The sequence below is a fragment of the Ceratina calcarata genome, unplaced genomic scaffold (assembly GCF_001652005.2).
Source record: "Ceratina calcarata isolate Rehan_Ccalc_2016 unplaced genomic scaffold, ASM165200v1 scaffold514.2, whole genome shotgun sequence".
Taxonomy (NCBI): Eukaryota; Metazoa; Arthropoda; class Insecta; order Hymenoptera; family Apidae; genus Ceratina; species Ceratina calcarata.
Window position 1 is genome coordinate 1,278,361 of NW_017175971.1, and position 23,630 is coordinate 1,301,990.

General features: G+C 44.3%; 1 protein-coding gene across 1 annotated transcript in view; it reads left to right on the forward strand.

Annotated features, from left to right (window-relative positions):
- The window catches only part of LOC108628261 (disintegrin and metalloproteinase domain-containing protein 10), a 123,339-nt gene that overhangs the window by 31,575 nt on the left and 68,134 nt on the right, over nucleotides 1–23,630 (forward strand). Inside the window, exons 5-6 of the mRNA XM_018030056.2 lie at nucleotides 1,581–1,734; nucleotides 11,326–11,447. Coding sequence (XP_017885545.1) covers nucleotides 1,581–1,734; nucleotides 11,326–11,447 — 276 coding nt within the window. The remainder of the gene's footprint in view (nucleotides 1–1,580; nucleotides 1,735–11,325; nucleotides 11,448–23,630) is intronic.

The following is a 23,630-nucleotide window of genomic DNA, read 5'->3' on the forward strand; positions in this document are numbered from 1 at the left end:
TACGTGAAAATTGCATAGGACCTTTCTTGTAGAGGACGACGAGATCTACAATTTCCATATAAAAACTTTTCGCTAGCCTCAATAGTTTACGAGTAATTCGCAAAAAACTGTTTTTTCGTTTTTCGTCAATAACTCGTAAACTATTAATGCTAGCGAAAAATTTTTATATGGAAATTGTAGATCTCGTCGTCCTCTACAAGAAAGGTCCTATGCAATTTTCACGTATTTCCAAGGGTTTAGGAGTTATTGAGGAAAAACGAAATTTTTTTCCAAAAGTTCACCGTTTCGACGGTGGAATGGTCGGATTTCGTCAACATCAATAAAATGCCAAATAATGATACTTAACTCATTAAATATCGAAATTAGAAGAAAAATGCACTATGTTTGATTATCGGAAATGCGTTCTAAGGTACATAAACTTTTAGGATTGACTATATGACCAATACATCCTTAAGATCGCGTTCGTTGTTCGATTCAAGACCGGGACCGATCGCTCTAGATCCTGATTATCGTGGCATTATGGCAACGTGTACGGTAAACTATATAATAGTTAACAAGCCCCCGAAGTTCCGTTGGGCGGCATGCGGTGCGGGAAATTATCTAAACTACGTCTACCAGCCTAATATCGATTCACCATGGTTTCTGAAAATTAGTAATTGCCGCCTCTATCGACAAGTATGCCTGAGCAACAGCTGCAACGTGCCGCCGCCGATATTGAATTAGCCCGGGAACATCGAATAGAACCACGAGGCGTGAGAATTTTCCAGTATGTGCTCTCCTCGATATTCTTCAACGGCGAAGATCTAGCTGGTTTTGGAATTATGTTAGAGAATTTTTAACACATGTAAACACGGGGATTCTGTACAGCACCCTCGAGTGGATTCAATCACGCGTCCATAGAAAATTTCCAAGTGTACGAGAATGATTAATATCTCTTTCTCCTACTCATAATTAACTTTCTTCAAGTTTCTAGACAGTTAATTAACTGTGATGTAAGCTAGAATTTTTCCACGAGAGAAACGTCGCGCGAAACTCTCGCGTCGGTTCTCCCTCGTGTAATTTATCAGCATCGCATCGACTTGACGAAAATAAGTCAGCGACTTTCGTCTCGGACCGCCCACCGGCATTATGAAAGAGCGGAACGATAATATCTCCCCCGTGAGTTTGCGAGCTCGAAACGAAGCCAGGGATCGTTGCGTTGCGTGTGGTAAATAGATAAATGCCGTCTTGAAGTGCATGAAACGGCATGGTGCGCGTTGCTGGTAGATAACGGCCGAGCCGAATCGAGAAAACGTATTACCTCGGAAATAATTTGCATTTAGATCCACCGATATTTCAAACGGTGAGAGACTCTCGTGACGTGCGTTTTACAAAAATTTACCCGATCATCGCTTCCTCGTGTTTACCTAGTACTGTGAAATAGCTCGACTTATCCTGTCACGTGTTCCGTGTTAACTTTATTAATCCTATGAAAGAAGGAACGCTGGAATGTAGATATATCTAAGAGCGTTGAATTAGATTCGTGCCCGGAGAGAACTCAATCGCAAGTAAGAATAATATGTTTGATCTTATTGTTTCAGCGATCACGCATGGATCCTATATCAGATACTACAGCGGGGTTTGGTATGACACCGCGGCTTTGAGGGAACATCGTAGTAGGAGTCGCCGTGACACCTCAGCTTCCGGGTATCCTGGGAACGCGTCGCTGAATCTACGTCTTCACGCTCTCGACAGGTTCGTAAAACCCCACGTGTTCTTCTTCTCTCTTCCGTCCCAGCAGACGCCAAGGGAAGAGAAAGGAATCCGTTGCCGGTGGTAAAACGCGAGATAGAGCTTTGTCGAAGAAAATTCCAGTTTCCTCGTGCCTGTCAAAGGCGGTATAATCTTCGGACGAACGACCCGTTCCGCGGGCGTGGGCGAACATAAATTTTCACTCCGGCCCGGACGTCGGTCGGCAAAAAAAGTCGGTCGTGATGTATAAATAATCCCGGTGAACAACGCCGCAGTTTTTCTACAAAATCCTAGGGGAATTTGGAATTTTCCTGAATCGCTTTTAATAAAAAACCAGATTCGGCCGTGTTTTTGTGAAAAAGATCTTAATCCGTTTTCTCGCGGCCTATCGATTGAAAAAGTATTTGCGGCAATTTCCTGCAGCCGCCGCGCAATGATTTTCCACGGTAGCCTCGAAATAATGCAAAGTAAGAGGGGGAGGGTAGGGTGACCCGGCTCAAGAGAGAGGATGGTAATTATTTTATGCACAGAGGAAAGTGCTTTCTCGTGAGAGTGCAACTTTCGGGACGAAGTTGAGAGCCGAAGAAGCCGAATCTTCTTACCTCAGCCCGGGGCACCCCGTTCCATTGTATTTTCGACCGTCTCTCGAAAGTTACGCGTAATTTAGCGTGTCGGTAATTGAAAAGAGAAACCCCGTCTGAGAGCGAACCTCTGAATCGATTAAAATAAACGCGTAAAATATATTGGGAAAGAACGAATTCACTGCGGAATGACAAAAATATTTAATACATCCCGTTTTATGTCAAGACGGGAGCGGAAACTTTCAGTGCCAAGATGGAAGATGGTATAGGAACGTCTAACTAAATTGTTAGCGATACGTACTCTAAATTAGCATGATACATACTTAACTATAATCTCGGCGCAGCTGCGTGCAATAAGCTGCCGGAATGAATGGCATATGGCAACGGGGAATATGCTATAAATTCGAAACTAGAAAAACTAGAAGACAAAATAAAATATAAATAGAAAGTATGGATAATTCAAGTTTAATGCAAAAGAACAAAATCGATGTAGAACTGTTTATTTGAAATTTTACTCTTACAATTATAACATGAACAACTACATGAACGAACATTCTGCTATACATAACGTGATGTTCGTTGATCCGTGTTTTCAATTACATATGTCTAAACAAAAAAGACGATTCAATTTCCATGCTCGCGCAGAAAATCGATTAGGAACAGACCAGTTCTTGAATACCGTACGTACGTACAGTAGTTCCATGTTGCGATATATGTATGTATGTATGTATGTTTGCCCTCTTGTGCATCCTCTGCGTCGTATTGGCCCGACATGGTGGCCGGCATGCCTCGTTGAGCATCGCGATATCACTATGTTGTCAGTGCCATCGACACGAGCCCCTAAATCTCAACGTTACGCTCAAGAGACGCGACAGCTTTGTTTCTGTGTCGCTCAACTGTTCCTCGAGACGTGTCTCTCTCTCTCTCTCTCTGGCTCTCTCCCTTCCGTGCCTTCTACTGCTTCACCCCCGCGCGGACCCGTCCACTTCACCCTTATTCTTCTCCAATTTGTTACAGACCGTTCTTTCTGAGTTACAAAAATTCTCCACCTCTTGGCCGGTCGTCTCGACTCTTCCATCAGTCTTTTCCGCCCTTAGTCCTCTTGCCTGTTTCTTCGATTCTCTATCAAGCACATTCTCCATCAAAGTTCGTAGTATCGTTTTTGCCTCCTTCCTCCGTTAGGTTTTTTCGTGGCTGACAGTTTCCGGACCTCTTTGCTCCAGTTTTCCCGTCCTTGGCCGACGTCCTCAGTTTCCCAGGGAAGAGCATTTGGTCGATACGAGCTCCGAGTTCCGATTCGAGCGCTTTGCCTCGAGTGCGTCGCGACCGAGAGAGGGTCGCTGCCCCTTTTGTACGAACACGTGCCGGATTGGAACCGTCGCCGCCGAGAGACTCGATTCTCCTTTTCGATTCGATGGCCGAAAAACCCGGAGGAAATCGCTTGTGCGAGCTTCGGCTCGAGAGACTCCTAACCGAGACGCCTTCTACCTCCGGGCATATCCTCGGGAGTGCGCCGGGAGCACTAAATTTTCCCAGCGAAACACTGCACGCCGGAGAGGAAAAAATATTGGCGGAAACTGGCGGTGAAATTTATAAATGCGTGCTTCGGTCACGGATAACGCGCGATACAAGCTGTTTTAAGCACGCGAGGGCGGTGGTATAAAGATAGTTTACGACGGCGCAATTTACCGGCTCCGAGTACGTTTTATCATTCGATTTGAAATGTTTAAAGGTTGATTCGCGTCTGGGATCGTAGTTGGCGTGGTTTAATGGTCCGTAATTCGGAATGAACCCCCCAGAGGAAACGTCGGAACAGATTGCGGAGCGTACTCGGGGAACGCTTTATTTGAATAGAATACCGGTTGAGGTCTGCCCCGATGTTTACCAGTCGAACGTCGTAAAGAGAACAGAAAGTTTCGCGGAACCCTTCCTCAGGTGCGGCCGATAAAACTTGGGTTTTTATTGTCCGATTCGGTTATGGAGACCGATGCGGCGAGCTGGCTTTACGGCGGACAGAGTATCAAACTCGAAGGAAAAACAAGTGAAATTCTTCCGCCGCCTCGATAAACCTAAGTACGAGATAAATTCAAGGATCGTACGACCTCGTATCTCTGACTCGGTTGTCATGCCTGGAGTACGTCTGGAGGTTCTCATCAAACCGTCGCAAAGAGAATCCGCCAACTTTTATTTAACACGTAAATCTAAAGGTACGTTGCGCGGCTTGGGATCCCGGTTACCATGTGCATTAATTAAAAACCATTTGCTTCGTCGACGCGAAAGGAAAATTGTTGAACGAGCTGCTTTCAGGCTCTCGCGAGGAGATAAACAACCCTTTATGGTTAAACCGGTGTATAAAGAGGTAGTTAGGAGCGATCGTTATCGCTCGGACAATGGTATCGGGCGGACTGGTTAACGTTATTTTCGAGGTAAATTCCACCCTTGGAAGATCCATTCGGGAGGATCCGGGCGCAATTAAAATCGGCCGGGTCGAATCCCGTTTCTTTTGTAACGTCGCTGTAAGATTTAATTGGATTGTTCGTTAATGAGTTTCTTGAGCGATAATCGGATCGGCTGTTGCAAATAAACCGGCGAGTCGGCGCAACGTTTCCAATTAACCTTAATATCGGCACTTATTGCGCTCGAGCCAATTACGACGTCCGACTGTACAAATTCGGACGTGCCGATCGGCGTTAAGGACGACCTCACCGTAGAATCAATTCGAAATCGATTCGATTCGGCGCGAGCAAACAAGAACGACCACTCTTGCCAGGGGCCACCGTTTCCAATCACGAGAGACTAACGATTTCTCAATTATTAAACTTCGTATCGAACTGTCTTTAATTATTTATTTTCCTTTATCCCTTTTTATGCTTTGATAGTCATTGATCTTGACGAGTGTAACACAAAAATGTTACCACGTGTGCATATTTAGAGTCCGGTCATGGGGAAACATGAGAGAACGGTGGGAAAATTCGTCTTAATTACTGAATGGTCGTCAGCGTTTGAATGTGGACGATCGCGGGACAGTGCGGTGGGTGGAGCGCAGAGGTCCGAGGGCATTAATCAGGCAGGAAAGGTTGCTGCTCGGAGAGACGATAAACCGAGTAACTCGGAAGGCAAGAAATGGCCTTTACATATTCCACGTTTTCCTCCGGACGTACATAGATACGTGTACGTACGTATAAACGAGCGAAACCACGCGTGTGTACGTGTATTACGTGAGTGTATATTACGAGGCAAACGAGGTTGTCGGAGGGGGTTGGAGCGTGCATTACCCCTTGCAACTAATCCCATTTCTCAATGGTACATGCATCACTCACCGCTCCTGACTAATCGTCCTTTCGAGGAGGCGAGCGTCGTTCTCGCGTAAATTGAGCAATAACGCCGTGCTGCGCCGCGCCCCGTAACGTCGGTCTTCGGTGATAATTTTCGCGCAACGCGCACCTACGCGCGCAGACAAACTCGGGATTTATTTAATATTCACCGACGATTCTGCTGTCCAATCCTTTCGCGGCAGGAACGAACCGTACACAGGTTGCCCGCGGAACGTTTTGATTCCCGCGTTGCGCGTTAAAATTAATAGCGAACCGGTACTCGCCGAAATTAGTGTTTCGTACTGCGGGCGCAAATGAAAGCGGAAAAGTTGAAAGTTCACGCGGCACCCGGTTAAACGTACAGCAAATTTTATCGTCCGAATGACAAATATATTGCGAAACGTGAAAATGCAGGTAGGTTGGCATGGCAGTCGTAATATATTAAATTTTTCATAATCGAATGTAGCGGATGAACTAAAATTTCATTAGCAGAACCGTACGCGGCGGGCGACTATAAATCGATTAATATTCTCCGTAACGTTCCGCCCATTCTAATTCAATTTTGCATAAATATCAAACGACGTGGCATTAATTACCCGGCTAGCATTTAAACTTTAATTAATTGATAATCAATAGCGGATGGAATTATTAGGCAATTTGGTACGGCGAACGGAAGCCTAACAAAATGCCATACCGCGCGCCAGGCGCTCTGATTAATTCAAGCAAACGTTGATTCGCGGAACGCGTTATTCCGTTTAATTTCCCGTTCTAAACGTTGCGCTGCTACGCAAGGCGCTCCGGTTAATTGTCAAAATTATTAATGGTCCCCCGATCATGCAGAACGTCTCCTACGTCAAGAGAAGCTGTCACGTAACTTACGATACTGGTTGTCATTAAGAATTGTTGCCATCGTATCCCAAGTTCCCGTAATATACCGCAAAACGTGTCGAATCCGTAATTAGAAACGTCTCCGAGGATATTTCGTCGCTCTGTCAAGCCCGGAAACACACGAGCTCGTATGCATTTCGTTCGCAGAGCTCGACTACGTCACGGGGCACGTCCGATGCAAATCTGCGCGCGATGTATTCCTATCTGGCGAGTAATGTCGCGCAGATACGCGTATCCCAAACTTCGGCCGCTAGGATACTTGTCCCTCCGGTTGTCGTTTGCATACCCGGCCAACCGAGTACGCAGTGTCCGACTGGTCTTCTTTGCGAATCGTACCCGCGATTCAGTGTGTTCGACGCTCGTGAATTATGCGATCGCGTCAACGTCGGTATTACACGTTCAACTGAACTTCCAATTTACTTGGATAACCAGTTTTCCCGATAGCTCTTGCTCGTCCGATACCGATGATTCCGAACCGACGTAAGTCGACGGTTTTCGTTTTTGTTTAAGTTGCAAGCCAATCGAGCAACAGGTTTTCTGTAAAAAGGCACGCCATTAAAGAGATATCGATTATAGGACGCACCAATAGCTTTTTGCCGCTCCCGGTTTCCATCAGATGTAACACTGTGAAATTAACTCGGAAACTAACTTCAATTTCCCATGTGCTTTTTATACCAGATAGTTATGGAACTAATCAAAAATTTTCGAAAAATTTTCGCGAACGACCATCGTCGTTATTACGCGTGAGTACGGGTAATATTTTTTTTTTTCGAAGGAATTACGAAATTGGTAAAGCTTCGTGCAATTTTTATTTCGACTCATATATACGATTGGGGAACTCGCATCGAGTTAGAGAGTTACTGCCGCAAAATCGTCGTTACGGTATCAAACTTTTCTCCAGCGTCCGGGCGTATATCAATTTCACAAGTTCCCAGGAGCTACGCCGAGATGTAAAGAGTCACCGGATTTATGCGTTCGATATGTCGGCTGTCGTTGTTCGTTCGGTTGTTTGTCGCGAGCGGTAACTCCCATCGGGTTACCGGGTGGCAAACTTCTCTATGCATGGCTCCCGCAAGATTCACGCGGCAATCTCGCGTTTCAGACTTACATCTCTACCCGCGTATAATACAGAAACGACGAACTTAGCAATCTCGCGAATGAGATCTCACGAAAGTGTTGATTGTCGTCTAAAGGTACTGCTTCATGAGGCAGCGCGAGTTAGCCTAATAAACCATACTTCAGTCCCGAGTTACTTTAAACTCTGAAAAATTAGTCGAGAAATGTATTCAATTTTTTTATCTCTGTTTCGTATTCACTTGATTTTTATGTAAATTATTTATAGCGTTCATTCATCAATGATTTATAAGAGAGTTGCTGAATAGGAAACACATTGACAGTACCAAACATCGTCAAACCATTTTAAATGGTTAACGAGCTGGCTTAAGCGCTCGACGTTAATTACTGTGGAACACTTAAGCCATCCAAAGGCTTAGTTGTATGATTATTCACAGGAAGCGTGGGTTCTCAAGACAGACAGACAGACAGACAGACAGTCAGAGTCGCTTTGGAATTACTCGTAAGTTCGATTCCCGTACTTCGCGGATTTAGCATCAAGCTTCTCTTTGAATTGCGAGGTCGACATGAAGTTGTGTAACGAGGAAAACATTCTGATTTCATGCTTAGCCTCAAAGGTGTTAAAAGAAAAATCGAGGATCTGTAGTAGTTCCTTAATTATATTACTCCTGGCAAGAACTCTTTTTATAAGTTCCGTAATTTAGCGAAATTGTAGAAATTGTTTCACAGACTTTATTGAATGAGATTTTCTAAATATTCTAAATATTTCTAAATATTGAATCTTTATTATTTCTTCATTTACTGTTATTTTATTACATATTTCGTATTACGCTTGATCAAAAAGTTCTTCCTAGTGATAGTATCATAGTTTATTTTCGCTTCAGCTTTACCAGAACAAGACTTCTCTCGTATTAACGATTATGATTATGCGATAAGTTGTTGTTCGAGTCAGTTGCGCGGCAGTTAGCGAGCACGGCAGCCAGTGAATCGTTTACGCGCGTTATAGGACGTCGTTATTATACGTTTCCTTATTTTCCTAGCTACTCTTCCGCGGTTCTCGTTATTACACCGGAACGAGGATAATATTGCGTTGACTTTCTTTCGCTGACAATTGCCGAGGAAATTGCGATCCGAGGCAATAGCAATTTTAGTCCCACCGACTGTTTTATTAAAAAATAACAAGAGAACTTCTTTCATATGCTGCTCGATCAGTCGCTTCTTCACCGATGCTACCGGTTTCAGGGACTGTAAAATTTTCCCCAGGGGTTATATGTGACGGTTGCTATTCGCTTAATGACTTAATGCGAATAATGTTAATAGCATTCGTATCCACGCCAAGACACTCGAATGCCGCGAAACTAGTTAACTCATTTTAACCAAAATTGTTGGCTAATGAGTTTCGTATAATTGCGGGTGCAACAGTTTGCGAAAATTCAACTGCTCCGGCGGTGTTATACCGTTTGCCCATATTGTTTTGCTTCGATTCTTTCATCGGAAACAATCATGGATACACTTTTAAAATAAAAAGAATGTTTTTAATTAGCGAGCATTCCCTAAAAGGTTGAACGGTATTTATCGAAGAAGCATGAGGGCGCAAGCTCGGCGGGGGAAGCGACGGGTTTTAAGCAGTTTTTCCATGGAGTTAAAACCCCTTCCTTCGGTCGGGTCCATTATGGAAATTCATTAAATCCCAGCCATTCGAAATTGCTGCTTCCCCTACCAGTCGGAATGTAAATTTTCTACCCACCAATTCCATAATTACTTTCGCATAATACGCATTTGTATGTATTACGTTCGTACGAACGCTAAAGCCTTGATATTTACGGGTATAAATATTTATGATCCGTTTCACTGTCACACACACATTTTTAGCCCGTTTAAATACTCCGCTGGTCTTTTCTAAAGGATTGATATCGAACAGGCAAAATCTTAATAAATGGGTCACCTGAATGAGAAATGAAAACGTATATAAAATAGTTAACAATGCGGTATATGTAATTTTTATGCAAATGTACACGTCACCACTTTTTTTCGTACTCTCTACATTTTAATATGTGCACACGGGATGTCGCGCGTAAATCACGCGTCCCGTCGCGTCTCGTGAAACGATTATTGGTACAGCAATACGGTAATTAACGCGATGTAATTTAATTAATGCTCCCTGTAGTGTACGATAACATTGCTAATTTCATTTCATTAGCTGCCCCCTGACATTGCGATATTACTTGTTCAAAGTATGATGACCCATGGGCACGCGCGCGCGCGCGCACGTCGTTGCACACATCACAAAATTCCTGTCCAATTAGGAAATTGACATTTCGTGTAACGCGTAGATTAATTAAACTCGGCATTCTTCGGCGACATTTAATTCCAACGTCCCCGGCTCACCTAGTCGCGTGGATTCCCTCTTTTCTACTTTTTACTTGGACAAGCATAGTTTTCCGTGAGATCGAATCGGAGTTTATCGTGTTGCGAGGAACTTTTCGGGATGGGGAAACTTCCCGCGGAAAGGTTGACGCGTTCGAATCAGAAATTACATCCCCCATTTGTTGGAACTCGGTCAGCCAACGGAGTTCATTATCGAAATGTCATCTCTCTCGATAACTCGAAAATGAAGCCGGTCGGAGCTATCTCCTGGAACAATGACATCAAAAAGCGTCGAGGCTCGACCGATGATCACGAAATTGCTACGTTTCATCAATCTTCCCTTTTCGGTGACGAAATAAAGCGCGAGCGTGAACTCCGTTCGGCAGTAATCACTTCATCAGCCCGGATTAATCCTGCGCCCGCTGCTTTCAATGTCTCATTAGTTACATTACCGCGGTGACATCCGCGAGCGCGGATCGAATCGGCTTTCTCCTCTGCCGATGAATGATTGAAATCAGCGCGCGCGAACCCGTGAAAGGAGTTAGTCGGACAACCCGTCGATCGATATCGGTATCCGCTTAGACAATAATTAGGTGAAAACATCGAGCCTCCCGAAACCCGATCGGATTATCGATTGTACCGTGTGACACAGTAGGGTGCGCGTGCTCTCCGGCCACGTAAGGGACTGGTTACGGTTACATTGTATAATACGTATGTATGCGGGGACCTCGTTGTTGCGTTGCATCGCGCGATTATTATATGACATCCCTGTCCTGAGGAATTTAGTTTGCTCCGCAGTGTTTCTCAACCCCGAATGCATTTGAATAAAGAGAGGGAAAGAGGGAACCATTGATCTCTTGATATGAAACGTATTTAAAATGAAAATTAATTCTATTTTATTCTTTTCTCCTGTAATCATTCAGAGAGAGTCGCATAAGAAGAGAACTGATCACAATATAATTGTTCCCCCTCATTCCTATGTTTTGCAAAAATTTCCAGCAGAAATACTAGAAGCTAAAAGAGGTAGAGGCTAATCACTGTGTAATTGGGAAACAATCGAAAAGCGATTAGCGGCTGGAAAGCCAACGGATCGATCGCGCGTAAAGTCAATTCGAAGCCAGCTGAAACGAAGACTTATTAAATTTATTGTTAACAAACGTATTGTATCTGACGAGGCCATCATTCTTCAAAATCAATATTGCAAATTGACGCATTTGTAATTAATCGCGTTTTGGATATGATAAATCGAAATGGAAATTGTCGCATTTATATCATTTAAAAAATTTGCCTAGAGGTTTACTTCGTTTCTGTAGAGAAAGTATCTTTTAGTTTAAAATATTTAACGATTTTAAATATATTGTCTGTTTCAGAGTTTTCAAGATGAGGCTAACACGGGACACAAGCCTCTTCTACGAGAACGTCGTTTTCGAGGGATCGAATGGACGGCAAATAGCGTTCGATCCGCTCCACGCCTACACGGGAACGCTCGAAGGTAAGTGGATATTTAATTCATTTGGACTTTTCTACGCAATAGTATGCTTCAAGCGTAACTTAAGGATGTATTGGCTGTACAGTCAATCCCAAAAGTTTATGCACTTTAGAAACGCATTTTTAAAAAGAAATCAGACGTCGGAAGAACATTGCTAAGAATAAACAACAAAAAAAATTTTTCAATTTTTCCGAGATTTTTCCAAGGGGTACCCCTTCAATTTCTTCCAAATTTTCGTTTTTTGCCAATAACTCCCAAACTGTTAGATATACGGAAAAATTGCATAGGACCTTTCTTGTAGAGGACGTCGAGATCTACAATTTCCATGTAAAAATTTTTCGCTAGCGTCAATAGTTTACGAGTATATTTCCTTCTATACCTTTTAGCACGTAGCTATTTATTATTAGCATTGATTTAGCTGATTTCTTTTTAATTATAGGAAATGCGTTTTTCTAAGGTACATAAACTTTTGGGATTGACTGTATAGCCAATACATCCTTCAAAAATAGAACACTCGACAGTTGCGAACCCATGGAATATACGAGCGTATCGTTATTCGACATTTTCATTCTAGGAACGCGCTTCATTATCGCGTCGGGAATTTTCGGATTCCCACCAGTTTTTGAACCCTGCAGGAAGTAATTATAATCACAAACTTTGCTTTCGCGCGGAATACACTACAGTCGGCCAAAATATCTAGAAAGAGACAAGAGTAGAGCTAACAGTTGTTTTTAATCTCGTGTTTAACAACTCTATTTACGGTATTCGTAATGAGTCATGAAATATTTTAATATGATGCGCTACCCCCGCGAATTCTGCTGCTCACGTTTTTAATGCATATTAGAAACAATGCGCGCTAATCGACGAAGAGGATCGAACTGGAAGCATCCGCTGGAAAATTCACGCGCGATCTCTAATGAAAGCGTTTTTCCCGTTCACTCGTTGATGTACAGAGGGAGGGTGGGTAGACGGAGTTCCAGTTGGACGGTAGTGAAAAGGCCATTTAAACGATTCCCTTTCTTTCTTGGCGAGGATTCCTGCCGAGTGAAATTAAAATGCGGAGGCGGATCGATCCTGGCCGTGGTCTGGTTCTTCGCCGACGAAATATCGCGACGATATTAAACCATGTATATACGCGTGTATATATACACGTTCGCGTGTGGCAGTCGGTCGAAGGGATTGCTTAGATAGTTCAAGATTCAAAGCACACGCGGTGTATATTAAAGCTACAAACCGAATGAAATGAGGGGAATTTCCTTCAAAAATCGTGCGAACGTTATTCCATCTTTATGCGTTAGGATTTACAATATTTATAGAACGCGGTCATGGTTGCGTTGACATGGAATAAATAGCGAATATTTACTCAAGTGAAAAAGGCTGTTCAAGCGGTACATATATATTTTTCCTAATTTAACTTGGAGTTCTCGGGTCAATGACTTTGTTAGTTATAGTGTTGCCTGCAGTTTCGAAACGAAATAACAAAAATTAGGGTCGCCGAGAATATTTCATCGGGACACTCTCATTCGTCAAATACCCCGTGTTTTCCCGTTTTCCACTATCGCGAAACCCGTTTTCCGCGAGGCGAGCTGGCAATATTTTTTAGTGGAACGCAGCGTCAGTTGTCGCGAGCAGATGGCACACACGGCACGGCACGGCACGGGCGTCGAGATTCAAGTCACGCGGACGTTTCCCGCGCGTTTTATTCGATTACATCAATTTTAAAACTCCCTCCTCGCTCTCGGTCCCCTCGTCGACACGCAGGCTCGTGAGGCACGTAACCAAATTTCAATACCTTGTAATATAATTATTACACGTGGGGTACCTGCCCGAATATTGGAATCGTTTGTTCGGTTCGAGCTTCATACCTTCCGGGACTCTTTCTGATCCCCGCTCGACAAATTCTTTTTAATGAATTCTCCCCACGGACATTAAACGGCCAATGCATTTCGCTTTTTACGCATCCTATCGTTACCTCCTCACCCTCGAATATTCCTCGTTTCCCGTTCGCCACTCTTTCCTTCTTCCACTTGTCTAGATTGTAAATTCCATATCCTCGATTTACTTTTTTCTATTTTTATGTATGTTCTCTGCTCGCTTCCGTTCAGCCCCTTCTCTGGCTATGTCGCAGTAGCCCCTTTCTTTTTGTGTTCGTACTCCACCCTCGCGGGTGGGCTTCGACGATACAGCAAGCCAAGTGGGTTATTGGATGGTTTCCAATATGCCGGCTCGCTCGACCACTGCGGTACTTTATGCGCGTCCTCGTATCATTCCCAACGATCTTTAGCCCCTGACTCGACCTCCTGGATTTTGATAATTTTTAAATAATATTTCAACGCTATTTACCCAGGCTGAATTAAAAAATTGCATACCTTCGTCGAAATGTACCATTATGTTTTTCGCAAGAACAAAATAGCGAAACAAACTTACTTTAGTATTATGCACATGGATTATGTTTAGAAGCCTGATTTCCAGTACATACTAGAACTGTCAGAGGAGTAAGGCTTTTGTAGAGTACTTGTCTTCAGATAAATTGATCTCGAGTCCAATTTCCCAGATGTCTGTTTTCGTTTTTCGTGGATTCCATGCATTAAATTCGATCTCCACAACAATCCCATAATCTCTCCTGTGGAATTCTCGCAAAATGTTGTTCGAAAGCACAATCGATTTAAGTCATTATCATGCATAAAACATTTTCATGTTTAAATAAAAGCTAAGTAATATCACTACTTCTAAGTATTAAGAGATTATTTTCGATGGACACACAATTTTTTTCTACTGCCTAATTCTCAGTTGTACGAAACAGAAGATAAAAGTATATGTAATCTAAATGTAGATAAGAGGTTGATTCGTGCCGGAATCCCACAATCGCGTGTAAACAGGGAAGTCAAACAGCGAGTACCGACCAAACGCTAATATGAGCGCTGAAAATTCAATGTACCGTCGCAAACCTAAGTAAACGGAACCAAACGACTCGACGCGACGACGTGGCGTATGTTAACGGGTTGGTAACGTAAAAGCGGCGGTACACAACCGGCGAAGGAGCAAATCGAGTTGAAAATCCGAAACTTTGAAGTCCCTTCGCACCTCAAAACTCCCCTCTACATGGTATATCTTCTGGGCTACGTGCATGTGTCTGTTTTCTCGTCCGTACACACGTGCGCGGCAACAAGTACGTAAATGCGCCCCACATTTATGAGATACCTTGCACGGATAGCACGCAGTTTGAAATTTTATAGGACTCCTTCTGACGAATATAAAAATTCGCACCCTAACCGACTAACTGAACATGTATCTACTACCGTTCAGAAAACATGTCCATTGAGAAGCATTTCATTTTCTTTTTTTTTTGTAGAAATAAAATGCATTCTTCTAATAAATGCATTCCGCTGATTGAAATAGTCTAAATCGATTTTAATAAAACGTGTTTGGATCAAAACAAGAAAATACCGACGTATTTGTGATTCCTGCCTTTTGATTTTCTGTTCAGAAGTATTATTGAATGAGAGGTATTCAGCTTTTCCCGGACAGCCTTTTAATATTCGCGTCCAGATTTCGAACGTCAAAGGAAATAGAGTTTATATAGGAATTTGCTAGAAATTGTTCTTTGAGGAAACAACATAATTGATATTAATTCAATGTTGATATTGCTGCCTTTCATCTGTTCCCTTTAGTCGAAATTCAAACGGTTCGATTATTGCCGAGCAATAGAAACGCGTTAATCAAACTTGTTGCGCGCCGTATACAATACCGATCAATCATCATCGAATTACAAGACCAATGCGTTTATTTACGCTCGATTTGTCGAAACATGTCGCCACGATTTTTCAAACATTAAATTAAAACAATAATTATGGATGAGCGATTTCCACGGTGCGTTGTTTATTAATTTTGTGCTAGAAGAAACTTCGATTACACGATTTATTTAGCCAACGGCAATGTTTAATTATTGTGAAATGAAGTGTATAAATAATCTCGTCCGGATGCCAGTATTATTTCCACACAGATATTAATTATCCAAATCAGTATTGATATTCTCAAATTGAAATGAACGAAACGAAACATCTGATAAACGAAAGAGTTCCGAATTTTGCATATTATTAACGGCGTATTCCATAAAATAGGAACAAAATTAATGTTTTCGATTCTTCAGTCAGAGCCATATTATTATATCGTTTTAATACAAATCAACTTCAATCCTGTTAGAACGCATTGAATTCCTGTTGTTTGCTAAAAGGAGGATTGTATGTTACATTAACAATTAGCGAAAAATGATCAGAACAATGAATCTGCCGATAATCGCAACTGTAACGTGGCCTCCGCGGGCGTTGAAGCGGTAAACAGCCGCTTTCCAATCCTCTCGGAGACACTTTCCGCGTTGTTCGACGCGCAAGCACGGGTGGGAGGCAATTTTAATCATCTAAGAGTCTCTGAGCAAGAGAAAGAATCGCGCCGCGAGATAGTAGAGAAGGAACATCTCTTACGAGGAATTGCAATTTTCTCTAAAGATTCCGGGAAGACGGTCCTATCCCCCTCCTTAGTTCCATTCCTCCGTCACTCAGGTGGCGTCGGCCAAATTCTGCGCCCCGTTGTGCACATCTTCGAGCCGAGCTATTCGTCGAAAGCAATTTCCATCTGCGAACGGTTTTCATCGACTACCGCCGTTCCCGGCTCAGTTCCGTAACCCTTCGGAACTCTGGCAACGTGTAAAACTTTTCGTTGTCGCGGCTTGTCGCGCGCCTCGGGTGGAAAGGAAGGGAAAAAATGAATTGAAAAGTGGATGACAGGATCGCGTCTGATTCGAGGTAGCCGGAGCGTGATTGTAATTGGAGCTCGGCGGGGGTTATTTCCGCTGTCGAGCTGGCCTGGCAAGGGGTGTTTACCAGAGCGGATAGAGTTGGCGGTATCGCATCGTCGAGACGTCTCGTTAGAAACGACGCGTCTTAATTACGTTGTCGAGGCCGCGCCGGGACGCCATTGGGTTTGGTTTTCTGACAGGATTCTGGCGTCGAGAATTGTCTAGAGGCGTGTAACGGGAACCGCTTCGAGGTACTTCTCCGAGGATTTAACGTCCACGAAACTTCGGAGACGGTGATTTATTCACGTTTCACCCGAACTCGTTGTCACGAATCCTCTCACCCTTTTAGATAAACATACCGTTCACCGGAAACTCAACTGTTTTACAATATGTATTCAGATCGTGTAATTTTCAATCGAACGTAATTCTGATATTGTCTGAAAATGGATTTCAACGTTATCTCTTTTTCCCTGAACGATCAACATGTTCGTCTAGTTCCTAAAATTTGTGACGAACGAGCATTTGTTTGGTGTAAGCGCGCCTTTTCGGAGCAGCCGAGCGAAGAAACGATGACCACTAGCGGCGATAGCATCTCGACCATTTAATCGTCCAGCCGAAATCGTCCATTTATAATTAGTACAGAGACGGAGAGATGTAGACGGGAAAGACGGAGTCTGTCGGAGAGGCAAGGGTTGCACGATACCTTTGAGGGCTGTACGTCTCTTTCGTTATGAATGAATCCGGCAATGAGTTGGCACGGTACCAAAGGATTTCCAGGTGGCCGCGAAATTAAGCTCGACCCCGAGCTGAAACCCTCGGCTGCAATCTATGCTTCACTGAATTTACTGTCCTCCACTTCCACGACCCGTAGACGACTTCCACCCACCCGACCGGTAGCCTCCCGCGTCTCCACCGCAACCACCGCGACAACCCCTCCTTTCCGGTGTTCCAGGCGCGCAGCCACACGGGATCTACTCCCCCTCGCTCCTCTGGAAAACGTCGTTTCTAACCTTCGTCTCGAAGTAAGGTCCTGCCAGCTGCTACCAGGGTGATTACTTCTTCATATTTTACGCTCCGACGACGACTGCCGCCTCCTATCATCATGTTCATTCTCTCTCTCTCTCTCTCTCTCTTATTCCGCGAAGACGTTTATTCTAGAAGAGGTCAAATCGCGCTCCTTCCGTCGCAGGAAATGCCTCATCCGTTTGTTAATCGGCCGATGATATTAAAGGACTGTCCCAATTCCTTCCATCTCAATGAAGCACGATGATTTAATGGGCTCCGATTGTGAAATGCGGAAACCTGGATTATGTACGACTCCGGCATGATCAATATAATGAAATTATCGGTAATTATTGACACAACTCGGCATGACATCAAGTATAAATATAATACCTGTTAAAAATTTCTATTCTTATTTCAAACGTTCCGCAATCGGCTCGGATCAATGAAAATTATCGGCCAGGCAACCGCGTTTCCGTTCAATTTATCCGTCAGACGTCGACATTGACGGAATAGCTCGAGATTACGAGGCAAGAATCCAAAAGCGAACGTTCTAATCAAGTTAATGCGTATTTTCCTCGCGTCCGTATCCGTTGAATTACAGCCCGCGGTGAAATTTCGTGCCACGTTTCAGGTTAGCTGAGCTCTTTCGATCCCCGAACGACCCGACTTTCGACGCTTTTAAATTTCTCTCCCTCCTGCGTCTCGGGCACAGACAATTGCGAGTTCGTTCTGCCAAAACCGATCCCCAGTTGTCGCAATTACGCGCGGCACACGACGAGGAATACAAAACGCCGCTGGTAGCACTTAACGATCGATTCGATAGCGCGTAAAAGCTCCGTCGCGTGGCGTGGCATGGCATGGCGTGGCGTGGCGAGGCGTTAACGTGGGCGAGCGTTCTGCATAATAATCGTCGCGCGCCCGAGGAACTGTTAATCTTTCGCGCCACCGTCTCTAGATTCTAGATCCTGGTAATGCATTGCAAATTAGCTGTATGTTGCCGCGTAAATTATGTATCGATTGCGAGCCACGGTGGGGGAACCAATTTCCACGCGGAACCCGCCGGAAATGACGTTTAATAAAGTCAAACTTGCCTCGTGTCGGAATACGCGAAAGTCGATCTTAGTTGGCCGAAGTTTTGTGGGCGGAGTGAAACGATCAAGGACTCGCGATAGCTAGCCGAGTCGTCCATTAGCAACACTCGCTCTGATAAAGAAAAGGGTTGAGAGGGAACGCTAGAATGCTAGAACGCGCGGTCTCAATTAATCCCGGGGAAGAGCGATTCGATTTCGACGAGTTACGGGAGCTTTTAAAAAGCAGGGAGGTAATTTAAGGACTTTTGATACACACGATAATTGTTTCCGAAGAAATATTTCCCCCGACGGGAGTAGGGTGGATTATAGTCTGTGCACAGGGAGGAGGAAGCAGAGAAGGAGAGGGTCGTGGCGGAAACGAATTTCTTCGTTTCGAAGGAGGAGGATGTAACAGCTGGTGGTAACAGGATAATTACTTCTTAGCATTTCACGGCTCGCCGAATCTCAGGCACATTATGCATCCCCCGTGCTGGAAAAGCTCCTTGCTCCGTTTTCAAGAACCTCGTGATTCTTGGCTCGTGAAAAACTTCCCCCTTCCCCGGCCTCGCCTCGCTTTATCCACGGTTCGGTGATTACCAGCCAGCTATACGTCATTTTTCTTCTTAAGAAAATACCTGACTCGGTCACGGTTGTTCCATTGATTAACATGGTCACGCGCCTCGCTCTTTTATAAACATAGAACGCGAATTTTCCCGGAGACGTTAAAGAAATTCCTTCAACCTACAGAAAATTTGTGAATTCATAAGTCGCAAGAACGAAGGCTGCGAAATTCTGTTTCAACTTTTAATTTAATAATCTACGAGTATCGATCCGTCGTCTGTTAGGAAGTGCACCGAGACGGTGCCGTCATTTAAATAATCAACGGACCGCGAGTTTAATAGAATGAAAACAGAGACACCCAGACTTTGCATGCCGTTACGCTTTACCTTCGAGCAGACGAGCCGCGCGGCGCCGTTCAATTCCGCTTCCCTAATAATCGATAGCTCCTCTCGATGGGAACACGCCGATGGGAGCACGAAGATTTACGAAGCCGCTCTGATTGCCGGTGATTAATTCTTTAAAGGCAATCGACGGAGTGCCCCTCTAATTTCTATGGGGCCATTGTTCCACGCTAATGCATATCGTTTGTAGAACGCGGTACGTAAATCAAGCGCGATGGGTTTTAATTAGTATCTACCCATTTCTTCATTAACCTCGGACGTAGCTCCGAAAAATCACCGACGGAAATAACGTAACCATATTAATCAACCGAGCAGTAATGAACAACCTCAAAATCGAGCTTGCCCATCTCGGATCTCGATTAAAATACGATATCCGTTATGTAAAAGTATCTGCTGGATGGGTTTGTATCGGGTTAATAAAGGACGTCGAAACAGGGCGAAACCCTTACGTAGGGTAGTTTAAAAGCGCGCGACGATAAAAACGTACAAAGCGCGGTGGTTCATATTCATTTGCCGCTTAATTGGAAATTTATGGCCACCGGGAATATATTACGCAGGGTATATACCGAAACTGTCGGCCGTAACTTTCGCGGCAATGAACTTTAAGCGCGCCATCAGCCGCCGCTCACCCCCATCCTTCTCTGTCCACCGTTCCTGGACGAGCTATCTATTTTTGAAGGTGGCGAACATTCGCCTCTACCTCCATTTAAATCTGTCTCTAGCAGAAAAACATGAGACGCCTGGTACGTCTGAGCGAGCGCGTACTTACACTCCTTAACGACGACGATATTCATTGTTCGAGGGAAAAACAGAGGCGAAGCAAAAATATAATAACGATCCATTTAAACTTTTTTATTCAATTATCTTGATAGAATTTAATTTATTCTATTACAAAATGCATACATTACAACACTTCATAACAAATCTGACGTGAATAGATGCGTTTAATATCTCACGGTGCGAAATCTAGTTATACACCCTGTATATTCCCGTTCCACCGATGAATAATATAGCAAAAGTTAATTTGAATCCGGTTTTGCCAGTTCCCGCAAGGAAAACAATAGACGGGAGAAAATTGAAAGAGTCGCCTGGATGAAAAAATAATAAGGCGGCAGAAGGGTTGCTTGGGGTGTTTGGCGGTGGCGGTGACGTGGGAACAAAGCGCAAAAGGTCGAGCGGGTTTAATGGGGTATAAAGGTATAAAAATGACGTCGCTGGTAAAAGGGGAGAAGGTAAGATACGGTCAGCGTCGGCGGTATTTCATACTAATGGCCAGATGTTGTCACCTCTCGTCGGCCAGTTTGTCTTATGGGGCGGTACACAGAGGGGGTGGTGGCGACGGTGCGAAGGAACTCGGGCTCGACTTGGAAATATTTTTCTAACCGTGAGCGTCGCCGCACGAAACGTCACGACGTCTACATGGTCAGATAACGTAATTAGCTTTAAAAACTGAATTTTTAATTGTAACACACCTTATCTTAATGGCACCGCATCGCCCGTTGAATACGGAATTAATTTCGAACGTAATTTAAATACGCTCTTAATTAGTCGCTTAAAAACAGTTTCGGTGTTTTAAGAGAAAATATTATCCACAAGTTACGTCCTTCGGTCGAGGACTTACCAAAATAGCTTGAAGCGACGAGAGTTTCTTTCGGTCTTCACGCGTTTCCTTAGAGAACTCACGGATGCTTTCCACGTATTCAATCCCGAAAACACGTATTTTTCAATCTCCTCGGAAGATTCACTCGGGAAAGTTGGGACCGGGGCGCAACGAGACGAATTCCCGGCGACAAACCGTCGAATCTAGCTCTGCTCGTACCTCCCCGCGAATGGACGTTCAATCTCGAATGCTCGGCTGAAGAAAGGCGAAATCGATGGGAAACGGGCGGCGTGGATGCGATACTTGCGCGGCACTGCTGGAAAACATGAAGAAAGAACAACTGTTCACGGTTCGTTCCTCGCGTACAATGCAAACAGGCGAGTATACACGATACCGGCGTTGCGACAATGGCGGGTCGCTGGTTGAACAGGCTCTCCGGGCCCGGGGTTTCGGGAATTGCACGGTTAAGTGGTGGACGCGTTCGCGCCGATAAATTTCCGGCGGACGAACAAATAGAGAGGGAGAGGGCGGAATAACGTTGCCCGCCGTCCACAGGGGAGGAACGAGTATTAATTTATGTAAATCCGGCCGCCTCAAGTCCCGGACAACTCCACCGCTCGTTCTGTCAAACGTCGAATCCACCGAAATTTTCCAACGAGTTATACGAGCCAGCGTTTCATTTCGCGAATTGATGAAGTTTTTGTTTAATTACGCCGCTCCGCGAAATATGGATCATGTTACTGGATTCTCCAGCGTCGGTCTCTCTACACCGGATTCGTTGTTACACGAAACGACGGAATATCAATAGATACGTCATATTTGTATTATAATGCATACAAAAATATGAATTTTAAAATGCAGAAGATTGAATCTTCCCTGTGGGAACAATAGCCGGTTGCAAAACGGGGACAGGTTTTCTTTATTTATGAGCGGATCCACGGGACTGGCCTCGGCCGGAACATCGGATCGTTTGTTATTTTTTATCGTGCCCTTTCCGCAATTATCACCGGCGTTCCGTTATCGCCCCAGTAGAACTGTACGATATCTTCCTCCCTTAATTTTTCACTTTGGCGCGGGCCGAGTCCGCGCGCAATCGCGCCTCGCGGCAAGATTGTCGGAAGGCAGATAGAGAAGCGGCTGGCTCGCCCGGCTCGCTCGTAACTTACGCGGAATATAAATTAAACGTCGCGCGTTTTAAGCTGCTTAGTTAGCGGGAGAGAATAATAAATTCTAATAAAAAGCAACCGCGGTCGCAGTCGCGCTCGCGCGAGGGTGCGCACGCGCCCGCTCTTTGAAAAGTTCGTAATTGCGACGACGAGGGTGGCTGCGACTTGTGCGTGCTGTACGTGCGCGCAAAACCCTTCCGCGAACGAACAATCAACCAACCGTCCCGGTTTTCTTTGCGATTAATTTTCTGCAACTCAGCTTACGCTTTTAAATTCCTGGAAAGGCACGTCAAAACCGTGTTATTAAGCGTCGTTGCAAGACCTGTCCGTCGAGCTTGGCGCCCCCTTTCGCGTACAATAAAAATTTATCGTAGTCGAGAAAAACGTCGTGGCTCGGTGGATGAAACGGTTTATAAAATTCTGAACAGCATTCTTTAACCTTTTTATTAAGGAGAACGTGATTACAAAACGTGAGAACAAAAATAGATCATAGAAATGTAATGAATCGTCATCTGATTCCGATTTATAAATTCTACGTACTACAGTGAATATAATTATTAGTGACAATAGACGGTAGATTGTGGAAGGAAAGGTACAAGACATGAAAAATTCATCGAGTCAGCGAATGAGTACGATTTTCTCTCTCCCGTGGTTTTATTCATTTCATCGGTAATAATCCACGCGCCGGCAATCTCGAAGTAAAAAGCAGCTCTCGTCGACGTAGAACCATTACGGGCATGTTATTATTTACAATTATAATGGCTCGTGAAAAGACCAGCTCTCCGTATCTCTCATAACTAGATTAGCTTCGACAAATTGAGTTCCTGATTGGCTTGGTCGTTCGATCAAAGTCATCTCTTGTGTACGGGCGTGTTACATCTAAACCGCCGACACCGCATGCGGTATGTGCGTGCGTGTACGGCACACGAGTGTTGCGTCTGAATTTTGTATGTAATTCCAACGAGATTAGAGTTTACATAAAATAGTCCAAAGGAAACGCGAGTCCTTTGGCAGCGTGAGAACCCATGAGCGATTGCCAGGTCGTATCGAATTATCATGGCATTAATTTTCACTTTGCATAACGTGCCGTGCTTTGCTGCTTGTCGTAACGTAAAACTCGATAGAACAGACCTTTGTACCAGATATTTTCCCGCATTTTTTCGTGCCGGTTTTTGACCAGACTGCAGGCTTCGTTCGCGCAGCACTTATTGTTAATACTAACAAACGTGTAACAGTAATATATATCGAGCAAAAATTTAATATCCCGGCGAGGATCTCAAATAAACATTTTGCTATATGTTTATTCTAGCCGTATGCTCGTAATGTTTTTTTTCCAGCCACGTTGCGCGTCGTTCGCCCCGTTTTACGCTGCGCAATTACGGTCGAATTTTATCATTACGCTTGGCAATGCTCCCGTCCGTCTTTTAGGGCGAGCCGGTGTGCGTGTGTGTGTAACTATTATTACGGCAATTTCAACCATCCACCAAATGATGACCATACCGGCTGGTGACCGCAGCGCAGCATTATTTACTCGCAATTATCTCTTTGACAGAGACGCTTCCATATTGTAGTCGGGTCCCTTTCGTAT